At 40.6% G+C, this 23,755-nt stretch overlaps 1 protein-coding gene across 1 annotated transcript in view; it reads right to left on the bottom strand.

The window, feature by feature from the left end:
* The window catches only part of COL19A1 (collagen type XIX alpha 1 chain), a 320,803-nt gene that overhangs the window by 138,628 nt on the left and 158,420 nt on the right, over positions 1-23,755 (bottom strand). Inside the window, exon 16 of the mRNA XM_084624334.1 lies at positions 5,879-5,932. Coding sequence (XP_084480460.1) covers positions 5,879-5,932 — 54 coding nt within the window. The remainder of the gene's footprint in view (positions 1-5,878; positions 5,933-23,755) is intronic.

Below are 23,755 nucleotides of genomic sequence, written 5' to 3'. Positions count from 1 at the left end.
ATGGACTTCCGACTGTGTTTTGTGGCATTTTTCAACAGTCCCTGTTCACTGTGCACCTGCCATCTCTGTCTGAAAGGATTGATCCTGCACTACTCTCTATGGCTAGTCATGTAATATATCATGAGCTCCCAATCTGAACAGGAATCCGAGGTGCCTGACTTGCTGTGTGCCAGCGAAAGAAAGAACACCAGATTACGTTTGGCATTCAGGGAGCAGCTGTACACGGTGGACCATTGCTTCTGGGCTTGGGAAACAAAAACAGAGTGGTGGGATCGCATCGTTATTCAAGTCTGGGATGATGAACAATGGCTGCAGAACTTTCAGATGCGGAAAGCCAACTTCCTGGAACTGTGTGCAGAGCTCGCCCCAACCCTGCAGTTCAAGAACTCCCAAATGAGAGCTGACCTCTCAGTGGAGAAGTGCATGGTGATCGCTATGTGGAAGCTGGCAATTGCAGACTGCTATCAGTCAGTCGCAAATCAATCTGGAGTTAGGAAATCCACTGTTGGGGCTGCGTTAACACAAGTGTGCAGGGCATAAATCACATTCTGCTACAAAGGACTGTGACTCTTGGAAACATGTGTGAAATAGTGGATGGCTTTGCAACAATGGGATTCCCTAACTGTGGTGGGGCGATAGATGGCATGCATATCCCAATTTTGGCCACGACCATCTTGCGACAGAGTACCTCAATAGAAAGGGGTACTTCTCTATGATATTGCAGGTGCTTATGGATCACCGGGGTCATTTAACTCACATCCACACTGGGTGGTCAGGGAAGGTGCATGACACGGCATCTTCAGCAACACTGGCCTGTACAGAAAGCTGCAAGCAGGGACTTACTTTCCAAACCAGAAGATTCCAATGTGGGGTGTTGAAATGCCCATAGTGATCCTGGGAGACGCAGCATACCCCTTACTCCCAGGGATCATGAAGCCTTACACTGGAACCTGGACAGCAGCAAGGAGAGCTTCAACAATAGGCTGAGGAGGCGCAGAATGACCATATAATGTGCGTTTGGCAGATTAAAAGCTCACTGGCACTGCCTTTATGGATAACTAACTAACGATATTATTCCCATGGTCACAGCATCCTGCTGTGTGCTGCATAATGTTTGTGAGGTTAAGAGTGAAAAGTTTCCCCTGAGGTGAAGCATGGAGGCAGATCGCCTGGCAGCTAATTCCGAGCAGCCAGATACCAGGGTACTAGAGGGGCAAAACTGGGGAATATTCAAATCAGGGAGGTTTTGAGGAGCCATTTTGATAATGGGTACCAGTAATATGTCTTTCTGTAAAGCATTCTGTCATGCTTTGTTAACTTGCCGCCTTGCATGAAAATTTTGACGATTGCTTCCTGTAGTCTGCAAATCTTCCAACTGCCACTGTATTAATTTCAGCAGCAACCACTATGTGTAGGAGACAAATAAAGATTACCTTTAAGAGAGCATGTTTTTATTAAATACTAATTAACAACACACAGAAAACGGTGTAAAGGGAAGTAACAGTAAAGGACAGCGTCCTGATGTAGGCTCTCATAGCTGTGTGCAACTTCAGCTATCATTTTGGAAGCTGTCTGAAGGGGTGGAGTGAATGAGGTACTGAGATGGGAAGATGCAAGGAACGTGTGGGAGGGCATTATAAGATGCAAGGAGTTTGGGGAGGGCATGATAAGCAGTTTTGTGTCAGCTGCAGAGGCGGGGGGCAAGCATGCATGTTTTCTGCCTGACGCACGATTAGGGATTTCAACATCTGTTTGTTCCTCCATCACTTTTATCATCCACTCCTGTCCCATTAAAAATTGCTTCTAGCTCTCCTTCTTCTCCTGCTTATTTTATAATTTTCATTTACAGTCTCTCCCTATGTCCTGTGTTCTTGTTTTTCGGCATCTGAGGACTGGAGCACTTCTCGAAACATGTCCTTCTTGCTGCTCCTCGTCACATCTGCATAAATGTAAGCAACAATAAACAGAAGCATAATTGTGAGTGAACTCACGACATCGAATCATTATAGTAAAATACACCTCTTTTAAAATAGGAATCAGTTTCTCTTTGTCCCTTGGCAAGCACATAGCTCAGCAAACAAGACCTAAACAACCCAAACATGGTGAGTTCAGGACAGGGCCAGGGGGTCACTCAAGATGGGTCATAAGGTCTAGGAGGCTTTCTAAGGGGATCACTGCAAGAAACTAGGGACAAAATTGTAAATTCCGCCACCATTTTCCATAGGCAGGGGTCATTGAAGCAGATATCTTACTCCTGAGGGTAAGCAAGGATACAAGGGTGGACTCCTGCATGCGTGTAGCATCAGACCAGGTCCCTACGCTGCATGTCTGTGCGCCGCTTTGGTGCCTGCCCAAGTGATTTTAGGAAACTTTTTCTATGGCAATAGGCAATGGGAGAAGGAACAAAGCACCTCTGCCAAGAAAACTTTGGCAGATTATTGGCGAGTACCTCCAGAAAAGTTTCCTAGAGATATCTCTGGACTATTTCTGTGTAATCTTGGTGTCCATTAACACACTTTTCCACAGGACTCCTACTGTGTAGCTGCATAGGGGAATGTGAAGCAGATGCAAACACAGCTAGTCGTGTACATTTCTATTCCTTAGCCCACTTCTAGTGTATAACAAAGCAAAGGACAGCTCTACCTCGTGTAACTGAGCAGCATTCAACTCAAAAAGATAACTTACCAGAGCTCCCCTCTCCTGCATCATGACTTCTGGGACAGACTTCTGGGACTGGCTTGAACCCTCCTGAGTCAAGAAGAGGTCCTGGCTCATCATGGCACCGGACGACCCTGTCACCTGGCCCATCTCATCCTCCAACTCGACTTCCTCATCCACCACTTTGTCCTCGGGGTTGAGTCCGCTGTCTCCAGTCCCACTGAAGCATCAGTGGGGCTCTTGGTGGTGGAGGTAGGGTCAGCACCAAAGATAGTGTCCAGCTCCTTGTAGAAGCGGCAGACTTTGGTGCAGCACCAGACCCATGGTTTGCTCCCCTGATTTCTGGTATATCTGCCTCAGCTCCTTTAGATTCGCACAGCACTGATGCATGTCCTGTTTGCAGCCCTTATCCAACATGCCACAAGAAATCTGTCCATAGGTATCAAAGTTCCTATGGCTGGAGCAGAGCTGGGACTGCACAGCCTCTTCTCCCTACAGATGCAACAACTCACATGTACTCCAAGCAGGACAGCGTTTGCTGTGTGGAGCCGCCATGGTCAGCTGGGAAAATGTGATGTGAGGTCTCCATGCCAAGCAATCAGGAAATGGAATTTCAAAAATTCCTGGGTCTTTAAAGGGGAGGGGTGGATGCCTGTGTACCTGGGTGCACGGCAGTGGAGTTCAAACTGCTGACCACAGCAGCCAGAATGAGCATTGTGGGTCATCTCCTGGAGGCCATTTTACAGTCACATAACCAAGCACAATGTCTACACTGACACTCTGTCGATATAACTTTGCTGCAAAAAAGCTCTATGCCTCTTGTTGAGGTGGTTTTATTTTGTTGGAAAAGCAGGAGAGTTTTGTTGGTAGAAGGAACATTGTAGTGTGTACACTTCCACTGTTTTGTCGACCACAGCTGATTTTTGTCAACAAAATTCTGTAGTGTAGACAAGATCTTATAGTATGGTTCTGAGCTCCAGAGGAAAGCTCATCAGGAAATAAATAATTCTGTATTAAGTGCAAGGTTTCGATGGTGTGCAATAAATGAAGCACAGGGTCACATGAGTGATGAAATAAAAAGAAATATTGAATAACCACTGATTTGTCCTTCCTGTGCACTGAAAGAAGCAGACGTCTCATTAAAAATAGTATGTGAAACAATAATTAAAAAGTGCATCAAAAATCCATATGCAGGAAGAGAATGGATTAAGGTTGCACGTACAACCTTAATTCTGCTACTTCCTAAATCTTGAGCACTTGATTTTGCAATCTTAACATTCTTTTAACATAGTTTTGTGTTTGTCAATACATAATACCATATATAGAGGATGTGCAACCTGATTGAGACCTCATATGAACGAGGTTTTTTAGCATCCAGTTAGCTATGCTGATGTAGCTGCCTTGGTGCAGACCCTAGACTTGCAACTGCTGATTTACACCAATATACCATATCTAATATTACATGCACCCACAGTAGTGTTACTATAAAAGTGGCTAAAAATCTCAGTGTTGATAAGGCCTGAGTTATTGTGGCTGTAAAAACCTTAACTTCTGCATTTCCAGATTTTTACATTTTTTTAAATTAAGCTACCACGATGATGCATGATTATTAATTATTATTATACTGGGTGGTGCAGGGCAAGAAAGTATTGCCATTTGCTCTACATTAATATGAAGCGCATGAGAGAGGGCATAGTCCACATCTATGTTGTTGCTGTTGTTTGGCTGAAGACAGTTGTCTGCATGGCTGTGACAGTAGGGGAAGAAGCACTTCTGTTTATACTGTATTGTCTATTTACTACTCACTGGAAAAGACACCAGCTAATGTTATGTATGAAATATAAGTGTCTAAGGGAAATCTATCTTCTCACTAAATTTCCCTGAATAACAAAAAGAATACAGCTACAATTCATTTTTCTAGCAGTGGACATAATGTTATAGTCCTAGCCTAAAAGTAGCACCAAAAAATAACTGCATTTTAAAAGTTCAGATAATCACCACTGTCTGCCTTTCACATTATTGAATATAAGGGACAAATAAGTGTTAGTATTCTGGCAGTTTTGCAGACCTGAGACTCCACAGAAAAACTTTCTATTTAGAGCATGTAAAAAAATGGACAAGCAGACCTTTGCCATATCTCACATATTTAACTGCATAACAGTAAGAGTTAGAACATTCCCACACACATCACTGTGTACCAGGATCAGGCCTGTGGATAGTTCCACTGAAGTAAGTGGGACTGCTCTCCTGAAAAGAAATACCCCTTTGTATAGAGGCTACAGCATCACATCTTTACCAATCAGCATTATGCCTTTAATGAAAGGTTGTTCACAAAGGACCCAATAAAGTAAAGTACTCAACATCTTGATTCCCGTTAACTTTTCTGAAAAATGAGTGCCTCAATGCCCTCCTGTAGGACTGGGCCAAAATTAATTGTGAATGAACAAACTTCAGAAAGTCACACTAGTTCTGTTTGCTAAGAAATCTGATATTTATCCAAACTTTGGTCTAGAATTGGTCTAACAATCTCATGAAAACAAACTCTCTCTTGAGTTTTCCCAATATTTTCTAGTTCAGGATCACTCATAATACTATGAGATCAGCATCTGTCTTTGTATTTTACTACTTCTGCTGGTACAAGAGGAAGCCACGAAATGGAGAGGCACAAGAAAATGAGTAAAAAACACAGTTAACCCAACATTTTTAAATTTCACAAATGGGTCTAGATTCATTTCAAGTTTTGAGCACATCTTGGTTGCTTCTTATTTCTTTCTAACTGTTATCCATTTCTTGTATAGATATTATCAACTGTGACATGCACATATCAAAACAATAATACCCTGATCATTGGCCCTAGCTTTAAGCTGTATAATACTTAGCATAAAAATCACGCGCTGACGTATGATATGTACCCTAGGATACCTTCCGTTCTCACAACAGAACTGAAAGTTGAGATCATTTTTTATTATTTTTCCAGTTTAAATTACAGCAGATGCACTTTACCCAAGCTACAAATCTGTGCTGCCAGTCATTAAAACATTTAAGATTGTTTAACTGTTAAATCTCATTCAAACAAAGACAAAACTCACATTTCAAAGCTCAATTTGAGAGAATGCTTCATACTCAGCTGCTATCTTTTAGTCTTATTTTTATTGGTGCTCAGAAAGAACACATTAACCTCAGTTCACACACTTGCCAGTTGTTCACAAAGTTTACTCACCCTCTGACCTTCTTTCCCTGGTGGACCGGGAGGACCTTCTAGCCCTGGCAAACCCTGGAAATACAAACATTCAAGAATGTAACATTTCAAGATGATCTTGACTTAATTTGACTCAGCCTGTAACAAACCATACTTGTAACCAAAAGAAACTTAAAATGTTCATTACTGAAAGAGATCGCCTTACGTTCAGGACTACATTATATTCATGTGTAAAAAAAAAACAACAATTTTTATTGATGATTGTAATACCAGCATAATCATATTGTGCCATATAAAAGCCAATGGACCAGAATAATTATTGGGTTTTGACGCAGTACTGTTTTAAATATAGTTATAAAGGGTAACTATGATTTGTATCTTGTACTACCACATATCATGTAAAGTCAGCATGCCACATACAAATTAGCTGGCTTCATTAAGCTAGGGGTTCGCACACTCTGTAGCTTGTGTAGGCTGAGCTTACTGCACAGCAGGGGCTCCTTGCACTCCTCCATCCCCCTCCACCATGAATTACCTGATGCTACCTTCCCATCCTGCTCTTTATCAGCATTCAGTTCAAACTCGGAGGCCCATCATGAAACATTAAATGCTTAATTTATATGCCAGTTAGCTAGATACACAAACATTCCTGATCCGAGAAAAAACCACTCTCTGCAGGTGACTCATACTTGATACAGAGGCTCAGGAATACTGTATTATCAGTATACATACATAACTTTTTAAAATATCATTAGTACATACTTTTCACAATGATAATAATGACCAGTGTAACACCAGCTTTTATCTGACACCTTACAAGACTTATTTATGGATAAGTACCATGAAAGCAGTGTCTTAGGTGAAGAGTTTGTCAGGCCTATTATGTTTGCTGACACAGAATAGTGAACCTTTTGCCAGCTGGCACCAATGGACCTCTGTGTCACACTTGAGTTCTGACTGCCCCCCATTCCTAGGTTCCCATTATCTCCCATGTCAGCGTCTGTGCATGCTGCAGCTTTTCCTATTCCTTTTTCTACCCCAAGCTAGGATTTTGTGTGTCCTCTTCCTCCACATCAGAGCCACTCAACTTATCTTCCCCACCAGGAACTATGTTGCCTGTCCATTCCCCCATACCAGTGTCCCTCTTCTCCCCCAAAGCTAGGAACTATGAGCACACTGCCATTGCAACCGTATCATTTGTCTGGGTGAGAAAACATTCAGCATATCAAGGGAGCATGGACAGAGATTAGATAAAGTATTGCTATTCTTTAAGGTGTTAATGGGCACCATCAACAAGTCTGACCTACAGCAGAGGTGCTTGAAGCTGTGGTTGTGCTAAATCAATGGCAGGGACTCCATGTGTCCCACATTCTACCCTCTCCCAATCTCCTCTTTCAATTTTCCAATTGCTCCCCAATTCAATAGGATTCTGGCCAGTGATGCCTATAACATTCCCTGAAATATTGGAACTGATTTGATGCAGTGTTCAAAAGTCATCACATTACATACATACAAACACCTTTGAGTGTAGGGTCTTGCAAGCTCAGCCGATAAATAGCAATCCACACCATATCTCTGAGATCAAGTTTAGGCACTTTGCCCTGATCCTATAAGTGACTGTGCTCTGGTCAACCCGTAAGCCCACATCCAGTCTCACTGTTGAGGTCAAGGTGCAGGGTTCTGGCTGTGCATAACAAGTCACAGGATTGGAGCCTTAGGTTTTTTTATTTATTCAAGATAAACTCCCCTTTTGGCTAGTTTAGAAGTGTTGAATCAAGCCTCTCATAAGTCAAGTTTTTAGAAAACTCTATATTTCCAGAAAGTGAATTAAAACATTATGATCTGTAATTCAGGCGATAAAATTGAGAAAAGTAATGAGGTTTAAATTGCTACCTCCCAAATCTTCAAAAGACGATATCACTTTATTAAAATGAATTGTATGAATTCAGTTTTAAATAAAAATTAATCTGTTCAAGAGCTTTCCCATTTATATAATTTCTCCACTCTGAATCACAACAGCTGGGAGAACGCCTCAGACTTTAATTCACTACATGATATTCTCTCACTTTAATTTAAAATGTTAACAAGTTATTGTTTCAGACACTTCAAAACTGCTTCAAACTACATTTATGCTGCAAACAATTTCAAAATTTTCTATTAATGGTTGATGATGCATAGTTGTTCACAAAGTCACAGATACAACAAAGAGACTAACCAATATATTTGAGCATAAACTTTTGTGAGCTACAGCTCACTTCACAGTCAATTGGTTAGTCTCTACGGTGCCACAAGTACTCCTTTTCTTTTTGCGAATACAGACTAACACAGCTGTTACTCTGAAACAAATATAACTGTTAACTTGCTAGAATATATTTGTGTATGTTAAAGTGAAAAATTTCATGTGTGAACCAGAAATCATACAGCACTAACTGTAGTGAAGCTATGTAGTTTAAACACACACACACATACACACGTATGTGTGTATGTGTGTGTATGCATTCTCGGTTAATGCTCCTGTCATAAATATAAAGAGAAGGGTAAACCCCTTTGAAATCCCTCCTGGCCAGGGGAAAGCTCTTCTCACCTGTAAAGGGTTAAGAAACTAAAGGTAACCTCGCTGGCACCTGACCAAAATGACCAATGAGGAGACAAGATACTTTCAAAAGCTGGGAGGAGGGAGAGAAACAAAGGGTCTGTGTGTCTGTCTATATGCTGGTTTCTGCAGGGGATAGACCAGGAATGGAGTCTTGGAACTTTTAGTAAGTAATCTAGCTAGGTATGTGTTAGATTATGATTTCTTTAAATGGCTGAGAAAAGAATTGTGCTGAATAGAATAACTATTTCTGTCTGTGTATCTTTTTTGTAACTTAAGGTTTTGCCTAGAGGGGTTCTCTATGTTTTTGAATCTAATTACCCTGTAAGATATCTACCATCCTGATTTTACAGGGGGGATTTCTTTATTTCTATTTACTTCTATTTTTATTAAAAGTCTTCTTGTAAGAAACTGAATGCTTTTTCATTGTTCTCAGATCCAAGGGTTTGGGTCTGTGGTCACCTATGCAAATTGGTGAGGCTTTTTATCCAACATTTCCCAGGAAAAGGGGGGTGCAAGTGTTGGGAGGATTGTTCATTGTTCTTAAGATCCAAGGGTCTGGGTCTGTAGTCACCTAGGCAAATTGGTGAGGCTTTTTACCAAACCTTGTCCAGGAAGTGGGATGCAAGGTTTTGGGAAGTATTTTGGGGGGAAAGACGCATCCAAACAGCTCTTCGCCAGTAACCAGTATTAGTTTGGTGCTGGTAGCGGCCAATCCAAGGACGACGGGGGGAATATTTTGTACCTTGGGGAAGTTTTGACCTAAGCTGGTAAAGATAAGCTTAGGAGTTTTTTCATGCAGGTCCCCACATCTGTACCCTAGAGTTCAGAGTGGGGGAGGAACCTTGACAGTGAAGCTATGTAGTTTAAACACACATACACACACATACGCACATACGTATGTGCGTATGTGTGTGTATGCATTCTCTGTTAATGCTCCTCTACTTTAGAATTCACTCCTTCAAATTTGCCCAGCACTGTTAACATCCCAAGTACAAAAAGAAAAGGAGTACTTGTGGCACCTTAGCGACTAACCAATTTATTTGAGCATAAGCTTTCGTGAGCTACAGCTCACTTCATCGGATGCATACTGTGGAAAGTGTAGAAGATCTTTTTATACACACAAAGCATGAAAAAATACCTCCCCCCACCCCACTCTCCTGCTGGTAATAGCTTATCTAAAGTGATCACTCTCCTTACAATGTGTATGATAATCAAGTTGGGCCATTTCCAGCACAAATTCAGGTTTTCTCCCCCCCGCCACAAACCCACTCTCCTGTTGGTAAATGGCCCCACAGTATGCCAACATTTTTATGGCTGACTTAGAACAACGCTTCCTCAGCTCTCGTCCCCTAACGCCCCTACTCTACTTGCGCTATATTGATGACATCTTCATCATCTGGACCCATGGAAAAGAAGCTCTTGAGGCAAACCATCCCGATGAGTCGAAAGAATAGTAAATATGGCAGGCGACCAGCTTGGCTTAATGGTGAAATCCTAGCGGATCTTAAACATAAAAAAGAAGCTTACAAGAAGTGGAAGGTTGGACATATGACCAGGGAAGAGTATAAAAATATTGCTCGGGCATGTAGGAATCATATCAGGAGGGCCAAATCGCACCTGGAGCTGCAGCTAGCAAGAGATGTCAAGAGTAACAAGAAGGGTTTCTTCAGGTATGTTGGCAACAAGAAGAAAGCCATGGAATGTGTGGGCCCCTTACTGAATGAGGGAGGCAACCTAGTGACAGAGGATGTGGAAAAAGCTAATGTACTCAATGCTTTTTTTGCCTCTGTTTTCACTAACAAGGTCAGCTCCCAGACTGCTGCGCTGGGCATCACAAAATGGGGAAGAGATGGCCAGCCCTCTGTGGAGATAGAGGTGGTTAGGGACTTGTCATAAATATAAAGGGAAGGGTAAACCCCTTTGAAATCCCTCCTGGCCAGGGGAAAGCTCCTCTCACCTGTAAAGGGTTAAGAAGCTAAAGGTAACCTCGCTGGCACCTGACCAAAATGACCAATGAGGAGACAAGATACTTTCAAAAGCTGGGAGGAGGGAGAGAAACAAAGGGTCTGTGTCTGTCTGTAGTCGTCTTGGCCGGGGACAGAACAGGAATGGAGTCTTAGAACTTTTAGTAAGTAATCTAGCTAGGTATGTGTTAGATTATGATTTCTTTAATTGGCTGAGAAAAGAATTGTGCTGAATAGAATAACTATTTCTGTCTGTGTATCTTTTTTGTAACTTAAGGTTTTGCCTAGAGGGGTTCTCTATGTTTTTGAATCTAATTACCCTGTAAGGTATCTACCATCCTGATTTTACAGGGGGGATTTCTTATTTCTATTTACTTCTATTTTTTATTAAAAGTCTTCTTGTAAAACACTGAATGCTTTTTCATTGTTCTCAGATCCAAGGGTTTGGGTCTGTGGTCACCTATGCAAATTGGTGAGGCTTTTTATCCAACATTTCCCAGGAAAGGGGGGGTGCAAGTGTTGGGAGGATTGTTCATTGTTCTTAAGATCCAAGGGTCTGGGTCTGTAGTCACCTAGGCAAATTGGTGAGGCTTTTTACCAAACCTTGTCCAGGAAGTGGGGTGCAAGGTTTTGGGAAGTATTTTGGGGGGAAGGACGCGTCCAAACAGCTCTTCCCCAGTAACCAGTATTAGTTTGGTGGTGGTAGCGGCCAGTCCAAGGATAACGGGGGGTAATATTTTGTACCTTGGGGAAGTTTTGACCTAAGCTGGTAAAGATAAGCTTAGGAGGTTTTTCATGCAGGTCCCCACATCTGTACCCTAGAGTTCAGAGTGGGGGAGGAACCGTGACAGGACTATTTAGAAAAGCTGGACGTGCACAAGTCCATGGGGCCGGATGAGTTGCATCCGAGAGTGCTGAAGGAATTGGCGGCTGTGATTGCAGAGCCATTGGCCATTATCTTTGAAAACTCGTGGCAAACCGGGGAAGTCCCGGATGACTGGAAAAAGGCTAATGTAGTGCCAATCTTTAAAAAAGGGAAGAAGGAGGATCCTGGGAACTACAGGCCAGTCAGCCTCACTTCAGTCCCTGGAAAAATCATGGAGCAGGTCCTCAAAGAATCAATCCTGAAGCACTTGCATGAGAGGAAAGTGATCAGGAACAGCCAGCATGGATTCACCAAGGGAAGGTCATGCCTGACTAATCTAATCGCCTTTTATGATGAGATTACTGGTTCTGTGGATGAAGGGAAAGCACTGGATGTATTGTTTCTTGACTTTAGCAAAGCTTTTTACACGGTCTCCCACAGTATTCTTGTCAGCAAGTTAAGGAAGTATGGGCTGGATGAATGCACTACAAGGTGGGTAGAAAGCTGACTAGATTGTCGGGCTCAACGGGTAGTGATCAATGGCTCCATATCTAGTTGGCAGCCGGTATCAAGTGGAGTGCCCCAAGGGTCGGTCCTGGGACCGGTTTTGTTCAATATCTTCATAAATGATCTGGAGGATGGTGTGGATTGCACTCTCAGCAAATTTGCGGATGATACTAAACTGGGAGGAGTGGTAGATACGCTGGAGGGGAGGGATAGGATACAGAAGGACCTAGACAAATTGGAGGATTGGGCCAAAAGAAATCTGATGAGGTTCAATAAGGATAAGTGCAGGGTCCTGCACTTAGGACGGAAGAACCCAATGCACAGCTACAGACTAGGGACCGAATGGCTAGGCAGCAGTTCTGCGGAAAAGGACCTAGGGGTGACAGCGGACAAGAAGCTGGATATGAGTCAGCAGTGTGCCCCTGTTGCCAAGAAGGCCAATGGCATTTTGGGATGTATAAGTAGGGGCATAGCGAGCAGATCGAGGGACGTGATCGTTCCCCTCTATTCGACATTGGTGAGGCCTCATCTGGAGTACTGTGTCCAGTTTTGGGCCCCACACTTCAAGAAGGATGTGGATAAATTGGAGAGAGTCCAGCGAAGGGCAACAAAAATGATTAGGGCACTGGAACACATGAGTTATGAGGAGAGGCTGAGGGAGCTGGGATTGTTTAGCCTGCAGAAGAGAAGAATGAGGGGGGATTTGATAGCTGCTTTCAACTACCTGAAAGGGGGTTCCAAAGAGGATGGCTCTAGACTGTTCTCAATTGTAGCAGATGACAGAACGAGGAGTAATGGTCTCAAGTTGCAGTGGGGGAGGTTTAGATTGGATATTAGGAAAAACTTTTTCACTAAGAGGGTGGTGAAACACTGGAATGCGTTACCTAGGGAGGTGGTGGAATCTCCTTCCTTAGAGGTTTTTAAGGTCAGGCTTGACAGAGCCCTGGCTGGGATGATTTAACTGGGAATTGGTCCTGCTTTGAGCAGGGGGTTGGACTAGATTACCTTCTGGGGTCCCTTCCAACCCTGATATTCTATGATTCTTTGAATTCCACCATGATTTCAACAATTTCCATCCCACCATCAACCTCAGCCTGGTCCAGTTCACACAAGAGATCCACTTCCTGGACACTACAGTGCTAATAAACGATGGTCATATAAGCACCACCCTATACCGGAAACCTACTGACCGCTATTCCTACCTACATGCCTCCAGCTTTCACCCTGACCACACCACACGATCCATTGTCTACAGCCAAGCTCTGCGATACAACCACATTTGCTCCAACCCCTCAGACAGAGACAAACACCTACAAGATCTCTATCAAGCATTCTTACAACTAGAATACCCACCTGTGGAAGTGAAGAAACAGATTGACAGAGCCGGAAGAGTTCCCAGAAGTCACCTACTACAGGACAGGCCTAACAAAGAAAATAACAGAACGCCACTAGCCGTCACCTTCAGTCCCCAACTAAAACCCCTCCAACACATTATTAAGGATCTACAACCTATCCTGAAGGATGACCCAACACTCTCACAAATCTTGGGAGACAGGCCAGTCCTTGCCTACAGACAACCCCCCAACCTGAAGCAAATACTCACCAGCAACCACATACCACACAACACAACCACTAACCCAGGAACCTATCCTTGCAACAAAGCTCGTTGCCAACTGTGCCCACATATCTATTCAGGGGACACCATCACAGGGCCTAATAACATCAGCCACACTATCAGAGGCTCGTTCACCTGCACATCCACCAATGTGATATATGCCATCATGTACCAGCAATGCCCCTCTGCCATGTACATTGGTCAAACTGGACAGTCTCTATGTAAAAGAATAAATGAACACAAATCAGATGTCAAGAATTATAAGATTCATAAACCAGTCGGAGAACACTTCAATCTCTCTGGTCACGCGATTACAGACATGAAAGTTGCTATATTACAACAAAAAACTTCAAAACCAGACTCCAGCGAGAGACTGTTGAATTGGAGTTCATTTGCAAATTGGATATAATTAACTTAGGCTTGAATAGAGACTAATAGTGGCTAAGTCATTATGCAAGGTAACCTATTTCCCCTTGTTTTTTCCTACCCCCCCCCCAGACGTTCTTGTTAAACCCTGGATTTGTGCTGGAAATGGCCCACCTTGATTATCATACACATTGCAAGGAGAGTGATCACTTTAGATAAGCTATTACCAACAGGAGAGTGGGTTGGGGGGGGGGAAGAAAACCTGGATTTATGCTGGAAATGGCCCAACTTGATTATCATACACATTGTAAGGAGAGTGATCACTTTAGATAAGCTATTACCAGCAGGAGAGTGGGGTGGGGGGAGGTATTTTTTCATGCTTTGTGTGTATAAAAAGATCTTCTACACTTTCCACAGTATGCATCCGATGAAGTGAGCTGTAGCTCACGAAAGCTTATGCTCAAATAAATTGGTTAGTCTCTAAGGTGCCACAAGTACTCCTTTTCTTTTTGCGAATACAGACTAACACGGCTGTTACTCTGATCCCAAGTACAACGCATAGATAGCTCATCTTTTTGGTGATACTGTTGCTGGGAATTCAAGGGTTGGAAAGATTTTAGTTTGTGATTTTCTCCCCCTCCTGAATAGTGGTTGTACATAGGGGAGCAAGATGTTGCCTTGCTTTGTAATTATTTGATTATGAAATGTATTGTAAATTGATGGCAAGGGTACTTGGAACCTTGGAGAGCCATTTTTTTTATGTTTGCTTGCAAAATATAAAATAGATTCCTTAAACTAAAAATTAAGGATCCCGATGCAATGACTTTTCTAATAACTTCAGAAACTGAGTGGTTCAAAAGCAGCCATTATTATATACCCTCAAGATAAAAAGACAGCTCAGAATATGACCTATAATCTATCCATTGGTGGAAGCAATTAGGTAAAATTAGAACACATCAAATATTTATTCATAAAGTAAAAAAATTAAATTTACGAATGATTTTACCGAAGACACTACCTTCGAAGACTGCTGTTAGCCTTACAGAGAAGTACAGAGTTTGGTGTTCCTTATATAGAAGGAAGCACTCAGCACCTGTAAAACAAAGTCCTAATGGGAAAAAACTGTCATAACACAGTGACAACTAGTTTTGTAGCCAACATTTTCTGTTCTAAATCTATGCTAATTCTTTTTCTTCTAATTTTAAAATATCACAATTAAGGACAAAGAAACAGCTAAGGAGGTTTATATTCAAGGAAAAGGAGGAGTGCTGAGTGTAAATGGAAACTGGAATGGAAGAACCGCTCTGTACAAAGGGACCTCCCCTGTCACTGAAATTTAGGTTTCATTAAGGCCTTCTGGCTTATAAATGAAAAAAACAATATGTTCCAAAGTACCCAACATCCTAGTTTTAGAAATGTAATAAAATAGCAGCTACTGCTCTTTACTCAGTGAGGTCCTAGACAAAAATAACTATACACCTTCAGTCACCTTTGAGAGTAACTTTCAAAATGAATGAAAGGGACAGTTGTCCAACAGTGAGTCCTCCTCACTACAAAGGAAGTTGAGAAGCACCCATTGCTTAAGTTAGTTAAAATTAGACTGGAAAAACTGAAGAATCTACCATAGTGGATAATTCTCTACTGGCAATGGGATGAACTTAAACCTAAGGGCAGAAGAGCAAAGTATCCCAGTGCATAGGAAAGATAGGAAGATGGCTAGAGACCAACCTGGCTTAGCCATGATATCTTCAATGACCTGAAACTCAAAAGAGAGTCCTACAAAATGTGGAAACTAGGCCAAATTACAAAGGATGAATATAAACAAATAACACAAGTATAAAGGGACAAAATCAGAAAGGCCAAGACACAAAATGAGCTTAAACTAGCAAGAGACATAAAGTGTAACAAGAAAACAACCCACAAATACATTAGAAGCAAGAGGAAGACCAAAGAGAGGGTAGGCCTGTTACTCGATGAGGGGGAAAAACAATAACAGAAAATGTGGAAACGGCTAAATGATTTTTTTGTTTCAGTTTTCACCAAAAAGGTTAGTAGTGATTGCACATCTAACACAGTTATTGCCAGTGAAAATGAAGTTGAGTATGAAGCTAAAATAGGAAAAGAACAAGTTAAAAATTACTTAGAAAAGTTAGATGTCTCCAAGTCACCAGGACCTGGTGAAATGCATCCTAGAATACTCAAGGAGCTGACTGAGGAGATATCGGAGCCATTAGCGATTATCTTTGAAAAGTCATGGAAGACCGGAGAGATTCCAGAGGACTGGAAAAGGGCAATTATAGTGCCAATCTATAAAAAGGAAAAAAAAGGACAACCTGGGAAATTACAAACCAGTCAGCTTAATGTCAATAGCCAGAAAAATAATGGAGCAAATAATTAAGCAATCAACTTGCAAATACCTAGAAGATAAGGTGATAAGTAATATTCAACATGGATTTGTCAAGAACAAATCATGCCAAACCAGCTGGATAGCTTTCTTCAACAGGGTAACAAGCCTTGTGGTGGGGGGAGGAGAGGAGCGGTAGATCTGGTATATATTGACTTTAATAAGGCTTTTGATACTGTTTCTCAACCTTCTCATAAACAAACTAGGGAAATACAACCTAGATGGAGCTACTATAAGGTGGCTACATAACTGGCTGAAAAACTATTCCCAGAGAGTAGTTAAAAGGGGCTTGCAGTAAACCAGAAGAGCATATTGAGTGGCGTCCCACAGGGATCAGTTCTGGGTCCAGGTCTGGTCAATATTTTCATCAATGATTTAGAATATGGTATAGAGAGTACACTTGTAAAGTTTGTGGATGATGCCAAGCTGGGAGAGGTTGCAAGTGCTTTGGAGGACAGAATTAAAATTCAAAATGATCTGGACAAACTGGAGAAATGGTCTGAAGTAAATAGGATGAAATTCAATAAGGACAAATGCAAAGTACTCCATTTAGGAAGCAACAATCAGTTGCACACATGCAAAATGGGAAATGACTGCCTAGGAAGGTGTACTGCGGAAAGGGACCTAGGGCTTACAGTGGATCATAAGCCAAATATGAGTCAACAGTGTAACACTGTTACAAAAAAGAGCAAACATCATTCTGGGATGTATTTAGCAGGAGCGTTGTAAGTAAGATACAAGAAGTAATTTTTTCATTCTACTCCGAACTGATTGGGCCTCAACTGGAGTATTGTGTCCAGTTCTGGGCACCATATTTCAGGAAAGATGTGGACAAATTGGAGAAAGTCTAGAGAAGAGCAACAAAAATGATTAAAGGTCTAAAAAACATGACCTATGAGGAAAGATTGAAAAAAATGAGTTTGTTTAGTCCGGAAAAGAGAAGCGTGAGAGGGGACATGATAACAGTTTTCAAGCACATAAAAGGTTGTTACAAGGAAGAGGGAGAACAATTGTTCTCCTTAATCTCTAAGGACAAGAAGCAATGGGCTTAAATTGCAGCAAGGGTGCCTTAGGTTGGACATTAGTAAAAAATTCCTAACTGTCAGGGTTGTTAAGCACTGAAATAAATTACCTAGGGAGGTTGTGGAATCTCCATCATTGGAGATTTTTAAGAGCAGGTTAGACAAACACCTGTTAGGATTGTCTAGATAATGCTTGGTCCTGTCATGAGTTCAGGGAGCTGGACTAGATGACCTAACAATGTCCCTTCCAGTCCTCAGTTTTCAGAGTAGCAGCCGTGTTAGTCTGTATTCACAAAAAGAAAAGGAGTACTAGTGGCACCTTAGAGACTAACCAATTTATTTGAGCATAAGCTTTCGTGAGCTACAGCATCCGATGAAGTGAGCTGTAGCTCATGAAAGCTTATGCTCAAATAAATTGGTTAGTCTCTAAGGTGCCACTGGTACTCCTTTTCTTCTTCCTTCCAGTCCTATGATTCTATGTCTTTTCTATATCTAACTTCTATGATTCTAATAAGGAAATCAAAGGCTAGATTTTGGAGTAATGGACATAACAGTAGAGGAAATCCAGAAAAAGAACTCCCCAGCTGTTTGAGAGAGATGTTGTGCATCCACCCCATCTCACCTCATGAAATGCTCTCTTGATAATAAATTCTGTCAGTTTGGGATGGGAAAACCTGTGTCTGGGAGAAGGTAGTTTGTTTTACCCGTGTCACCACTTCCTAGCAAACATGTTTAGCAATACCCACAGGAACTAAGGTGACCACATCAACCTTAATTCTCATGTGGTCCTGTTCTGCACTGCTATATCTTCTTGGAGACGACAATGAGGTGTGGTAAGATGTAAGTATCAGTACTCTAGATGGGGTCATGTTTTGGCAGGGGAAATAGAGGGCAGCCTTCCACCGATGGCATGAAATCCATGGGATTTTTCTGAAAATCTTGAGAAAGTCATGCTCTGTACCCACTTTGCGGACAAGTGAACCCCACTCCAACCCAACTGGATGATCTCTTTGAAATTCAGTGAAAGTTTTCTAAACTTCCTTTGCCCTCCTGCAGGTTTTTCCATGGGAGGACATGACATGACCCAAAGACTAAAGCTATATATGTTTATATACATTTATTTTAGGGTTTCATATGTACAAAGTCCAATATGCACCATGTAAAAATTGGCCAAACAAGTTACTGCCCTGAGACAGTACAATCTAAGGGCACAAGCAGATCAAATACAGAACAAGGGGTATATGCAGTCTCTATTGCCAATACCTTTCATGGAACTGACAGGCTTCTAGGAGGCTTTCTAAAAAAGGAGGCAGAGTGTGCTTGGTGAAAGTTAAATGAGAGAAGGACACTAAGAGGTGTCATGAAAAAGAAACAAAATCAAGAGTTTCAGGAATGGGCAAAGGAGGCATCAATCAGGAACCTTGCGAAGAACATAGAGGGTGAATAGGGGCTTAAAAAGAGATTAAATAAGATACACAGGCAGATGTTGAGTTGTGCAAAGCCTTGAAAATGAAGTTGAGTCGCCTAAACTTGAAGCAGAGAAAAGTGGAAATTTATAAAGGAATTTGCAAGAGATTAGTGGGCAAGAGAAAGGATCTTGGTTGTAGTGTTTGGGTTAGATACGCAGCAACAAGGGGGTTTCAGTAAATAAAGTGACAGATGATAGAGATGTGGACTAAGCTGTTAGCAGTGGGAATGGAAGGGGAATGCTGGATTTTCAAAATGGTATAGAAGTAGCAGTGAATCTTTTAAATTAATCTGAAAACTCACACATTTGTATGCAGTGTTATTGTAGCCAAGTCGGTACCAGGATATCAGGGAGACAAAGTACGTAATATCTTTTATTGGACCAACTTTTGTCAGTGAGAGAGACAAGCTTTTGAGTTTGTCACCTGAAGAACTTTGTGTAAGCTTGTCTCTCTCACCAACAAAAATTAGACCAATAAAAGACATTAGCTCACCCACCTTGTCTCTTTAACTCACATACTGTAAAATCTCACACAGAGCACAGAATCTATAATTTTAATATTTTAGCACCACAATTCCCATACATAAGTTTCATGGGCTAACATGGAAGAATCTGTATGAGTTTTGTTAAATATCTTGAATAAATCATTAAAATGTGTGTGGGTTTCTTGCATTATAGTTACTGATGACACATAGTAATTGTTAAAATTTTCAGCTGATCATATCCTAAATCAACATTTTTGACAAGTAATTGGAGATAGAGTATATAAGAGTTATTAAACCTTAGCTGAGAGAAAAGAAATGTGTTTGGCAATGATGGAAGTATGTGACTAGCAGTGCAATCTTGTTAAACTGTTTGTAGTTTAAGGCGGTATCAACTGAAGTGTGTTAGATTTCATACAACCTCCCTATTATAAGCTGCTCACTACAGGATAAAGAGTAAAATCTTCTCATGTGACCATGAAGACACAAAAAAACACTTGTATTGATTTAACAGGTTTTTAAAAATGTTTACAGAAACACAGCAGATGTCTGCTTACTACATTTAATGGTTCAAATTAATTACATTAGAACATGTTTTGAACAAAAGCAAAGTACTAATCATAACCTCAGTCAATTATGAAAAGCAGCTGAAGCGGACAAGTGAAGTTACTTACAGACATTATTCATATTACTTACTTCCTGAGTCAACTTACAGCCCATGCCAAAAACACAGTACAACAAAAATATTATACAAGTGTATTTTAAGTATATAAAAGTTAGTACAGAGTGTGTCTGATGGTTCTTGAAATATGAGATTGGGCAGGATCTCCATAAACTCTTTGTTCTGCTGAAGTGGATTCCATGCATGGCGACTTCCATTATTAGCACAAAAAATAAATGCATCAGCCTCACTGAAGCATGGAACTGCTTCTTCATGAGAACTTCACAGATTAATTCAATAAAAAAAATGTAGGTACAAAACTCATATTATAGATTTTATTTTTTTCTCATTATGAAGCAGTCAGATTCTTAGGTGAATCCCATTCTAACAGTAATTTCTGCAAGACAGCAGGTAAGCTATATGTGGAGTTTAGGGAGACAAGTCAAAAGTACCCAAAAATCTAAATCAGACATGCGGAACCATCTCTCATAGCGATGTGTGAACAGATCACTTCCCCGTGTTTGGAATGTGTGAGTTTTTATAATATTTAACTAAATAATAATAAACCTTTCTAGGACTCAAGTGTCACAGACATTACTTAGTTGTTCAGTTGGCAATAATAAATTTCTAAACAAAAGTGTATGCTGACTCTGTAAATGGAATTATTCAAATACCACAGAACCAGATCTGCTCTCATTTATATGATAGGGAGTAACAGAGCAGAATTTGGCCCTTTCTCTGTATTTTCCTTTACAGATGGATCAGTGATGTCTACTACTATGTGCTGATGTTGAACTGCATGCACATTTCTCACTGGTATGAATGGAAGTCCTGACTTGGATAGAAGGCACTATATGGCCCTGCCTCTTGCAAGGATCAATGGTAAAATGACATTAATTAGCACAAGTAGTACCAGGAATTTACTATCATGATTAAAAGGTGACCATTAATGTCAACCATAATTTTGAAGTAACAAAAGGCTGCTGCATGCTGGAGGGAGCAAAGAGCCTTTTCTGGACTTGCATGGGATGCTAAGAATCACAGCCACTATGCTCAGACAACCACAGGGGTTTGTCACTGTATAAATTGGCTAAATTGGGGAAGGAAGGGACAGGAAGTAAGCAGAGTTTTGTTTGACTCCACTACTTCTCAGCTAGATATGCTGGCTTGAGGCCCTTAATGCCATACTCCTCCTTTAAAGGGGTGTTGCGAACTCCAGCGCAACCTAAAGCCCTCAACATGCACACTATCTCTGAGCCAGGGTGCCGCTGCTCTGCCTTGCCTCTAATGCGGGGCTGTGGCTAAATGCCATGAATGACCCACTATGAGCAATATATTGTTTTATAGCGGAACCCCTATTTTATGAACTAATTGGGGATTGAGCAAAAATTGAAATGCTCACAAAACTGAACATCTCAAAATTATAGAAGGTACAGTGCATAAATTTATTAATCATTCAATTATAGTGTATGTTACAAATGTACACAGTATGCCTGACTTTTCTTTGTGACAACTGCATCTCTTCTTTCACACCAAATCTGTCTTTTTCAAAACCACACTTGAAAGGAGGCTGACAGATTTAAGTTGCATTGGATGGCAGAAAGATAAGATCAATGTTCATGAAATCAGGGTTCTACTATAGGTCACATTTACTTTCTTCACTATAGTACCACAAATTTTATGAGGAAATTCGATCAATATTTCTTTAAAATATGCATGTGGGATTAATTTAATCTAAATGGGACCTGACCCTGCATTCAAAACTCACTGAAGTATATGGAAGTTCCATATGCAGAGCAGCTACAGGATCAGGGCCCATAGTGCTCCTACTGAAATCAATAGGTGTTTTGCAGACTCCAGTTCTATCACTGGTTACTCTGTCACCACTCCACAGACTTCAGTAAGTATCGAAGCAGAATTTAGCCCTAACTGTATATATCAGACTACATCAAAATATGGCCTACTACATTTTTATAATATATTAGTGAAGCAAACAAAACTATAATCTCATTTTCCTATGGGTGTGGTAATTTCTACACCTTTTTCAGATAGTGGAGCTTTAAATCTATTTTAATTTATTTTCAACAGAGACCATCATTTCAATAAGAAATGGACAGAACTATGTCATAAAAATTCATAGTTTATGAACCTAGCACTTTTACTAGACAAGGGTTTATTTTGTAAGCCAAAAAAATGCATAATTTAAACTCCTGAAAGAGAGTCACTTGAAATGCCTCTTTACAGTGAAGTGCACTAGTAATAGAAAGGAACAGGGAACTATTCTCACATCATTCTTCTAATGAAAGACACATAAATCATTTCCATGTCAACTGAGCAGACTGCAGGTTTTTACAAAACATAAATCTTCTCTGAGACCAAAACATAAATCTTCCCTCTGGCCCTAAGCACCAGCTCTCCTGTATTACTGTGCAGAGGAGATAAAAATAAAAATAGCTTGAAACTACAGAAATATTATCTGCGTCTCTAGACAAGTTTACCTTGACAGGGTCTTCCCTCACATTTAAACAACATTTAAAAACCAGGAGATAATCCCATGACTACATCTAGCCCAAAAGAAATGGATAGGTTAATATTTTCATGAACTCTAATAACCTCCATTTAAATGGCAGAAATGGTTAAAATACAGGTTCCTGTTACTGGAGACATATTTTTTAAACAATGAAAATATAAAATCACTTCCAAGTTATATATTCTTTTATTAATCAGTCTGCTTTCACCTGCAGTTTTTAATTTTAAGAGGCAGAATAACACTGGATGAAACATTTATAAACAGGATTTCCCTTTTAGGGCCTGAATCTGCACATCCTTTTTCACACTAGTAGTCCCATTTTGGGATGTGTGAAAGGACCAGTTGCATAGAAAATGTCTGTAGAATCAGCCCACTAGGTGTGAAGAGCATACTTCAAACAGCTAATATTAAACACTCAAGGATACAGTATATTACATCTTCAGTTAGTTAACTATTCAATAATTAAGGTTTTAAATACAATGTGCATATTGAAACTTTGTGATATAAAATAATTTACAGTTTTATCCCTGTGTGAATATTACATAACCTGCTACATCAAAGCTGCAGTATGCTGTTGGTGTATCGTCTGTTTACTGAATCTAAAAGTGACCACAGAACTTGCCCAGACCTGAATTTGCCATTTCCTCATGCTGACTACTCTGCACAGTATCTGTGTATGAATTTCCCTTGAGCTTGATTTAACTAAGCCCAAAGAGCCAGCATTCCAAATATCTGTTTAGTAAGCAAGTCTTAGGTACGTTTGCTTGTGACTGACTTAACCTTTGGCTTCTGTGTAAACACTTGGTGCCATCTGGATGAGTATTTTATAACTCCCAAAAGGGATAGATCCACAAGAACGTACAGATGGACACTCATTTTCCTGAGGAACTAAAAGCAGCAGATCAAGTGTCAAGAGGAATAGTTTTCATATATTTTACAAGAGAGATCGCTGCACTACCTTCCTTCACCTGTCACTCTTCTGACATGACATGCCCAGGCTTAAGCTGTGATGCCAGAAAGGAAGAGAGGAGCTTAGCCAACTGTGACATTTCAGAGACCAGTCTCTCCCTTCCTAAGCCTAAATTCTGTATTTTGACAAAACTGTGCAGTAGAACACTGTAACCCCCGGTTTTTATTCCCTGGAGGGTCTCTAAAGATAGCACTAGTTATCATAGAAATTATTAATTTTTAGGACTTGAAAACAAAATAATATATTCACATATAAGACAGTATATTACATAATGTTAAGGGTATAAAATGTAACTAAAGTGAGAAGATTAAAATTTCATTCCTAATTTACACTATTATAAATTTTTAAAAAAATGTTATAAAAAAACAATGATGAACCTTTAATACTTGTATAGTACTTTAGAAAGGTAAAGCACTATAAACTACAAACTACACACAGTGGCAGAAAT

Source organism: Lepidochelys olivacea (genome assembly GCF_965140295.1).
Source record: "Lepidochelys olivacea isolate rLepOli2 genome assembly, chromosome: 3".
NCBI lineage: Eukaryota > Metazoa > Chordata > Testudines > Cheloniidae > Lepidochelys > Lepidochelys olivacea.
The sequence above is the reverse complement of the archived record's forward strand: the minus strand, read 5'-3'. Positions and strand labels throughout refer to the sequence as shown.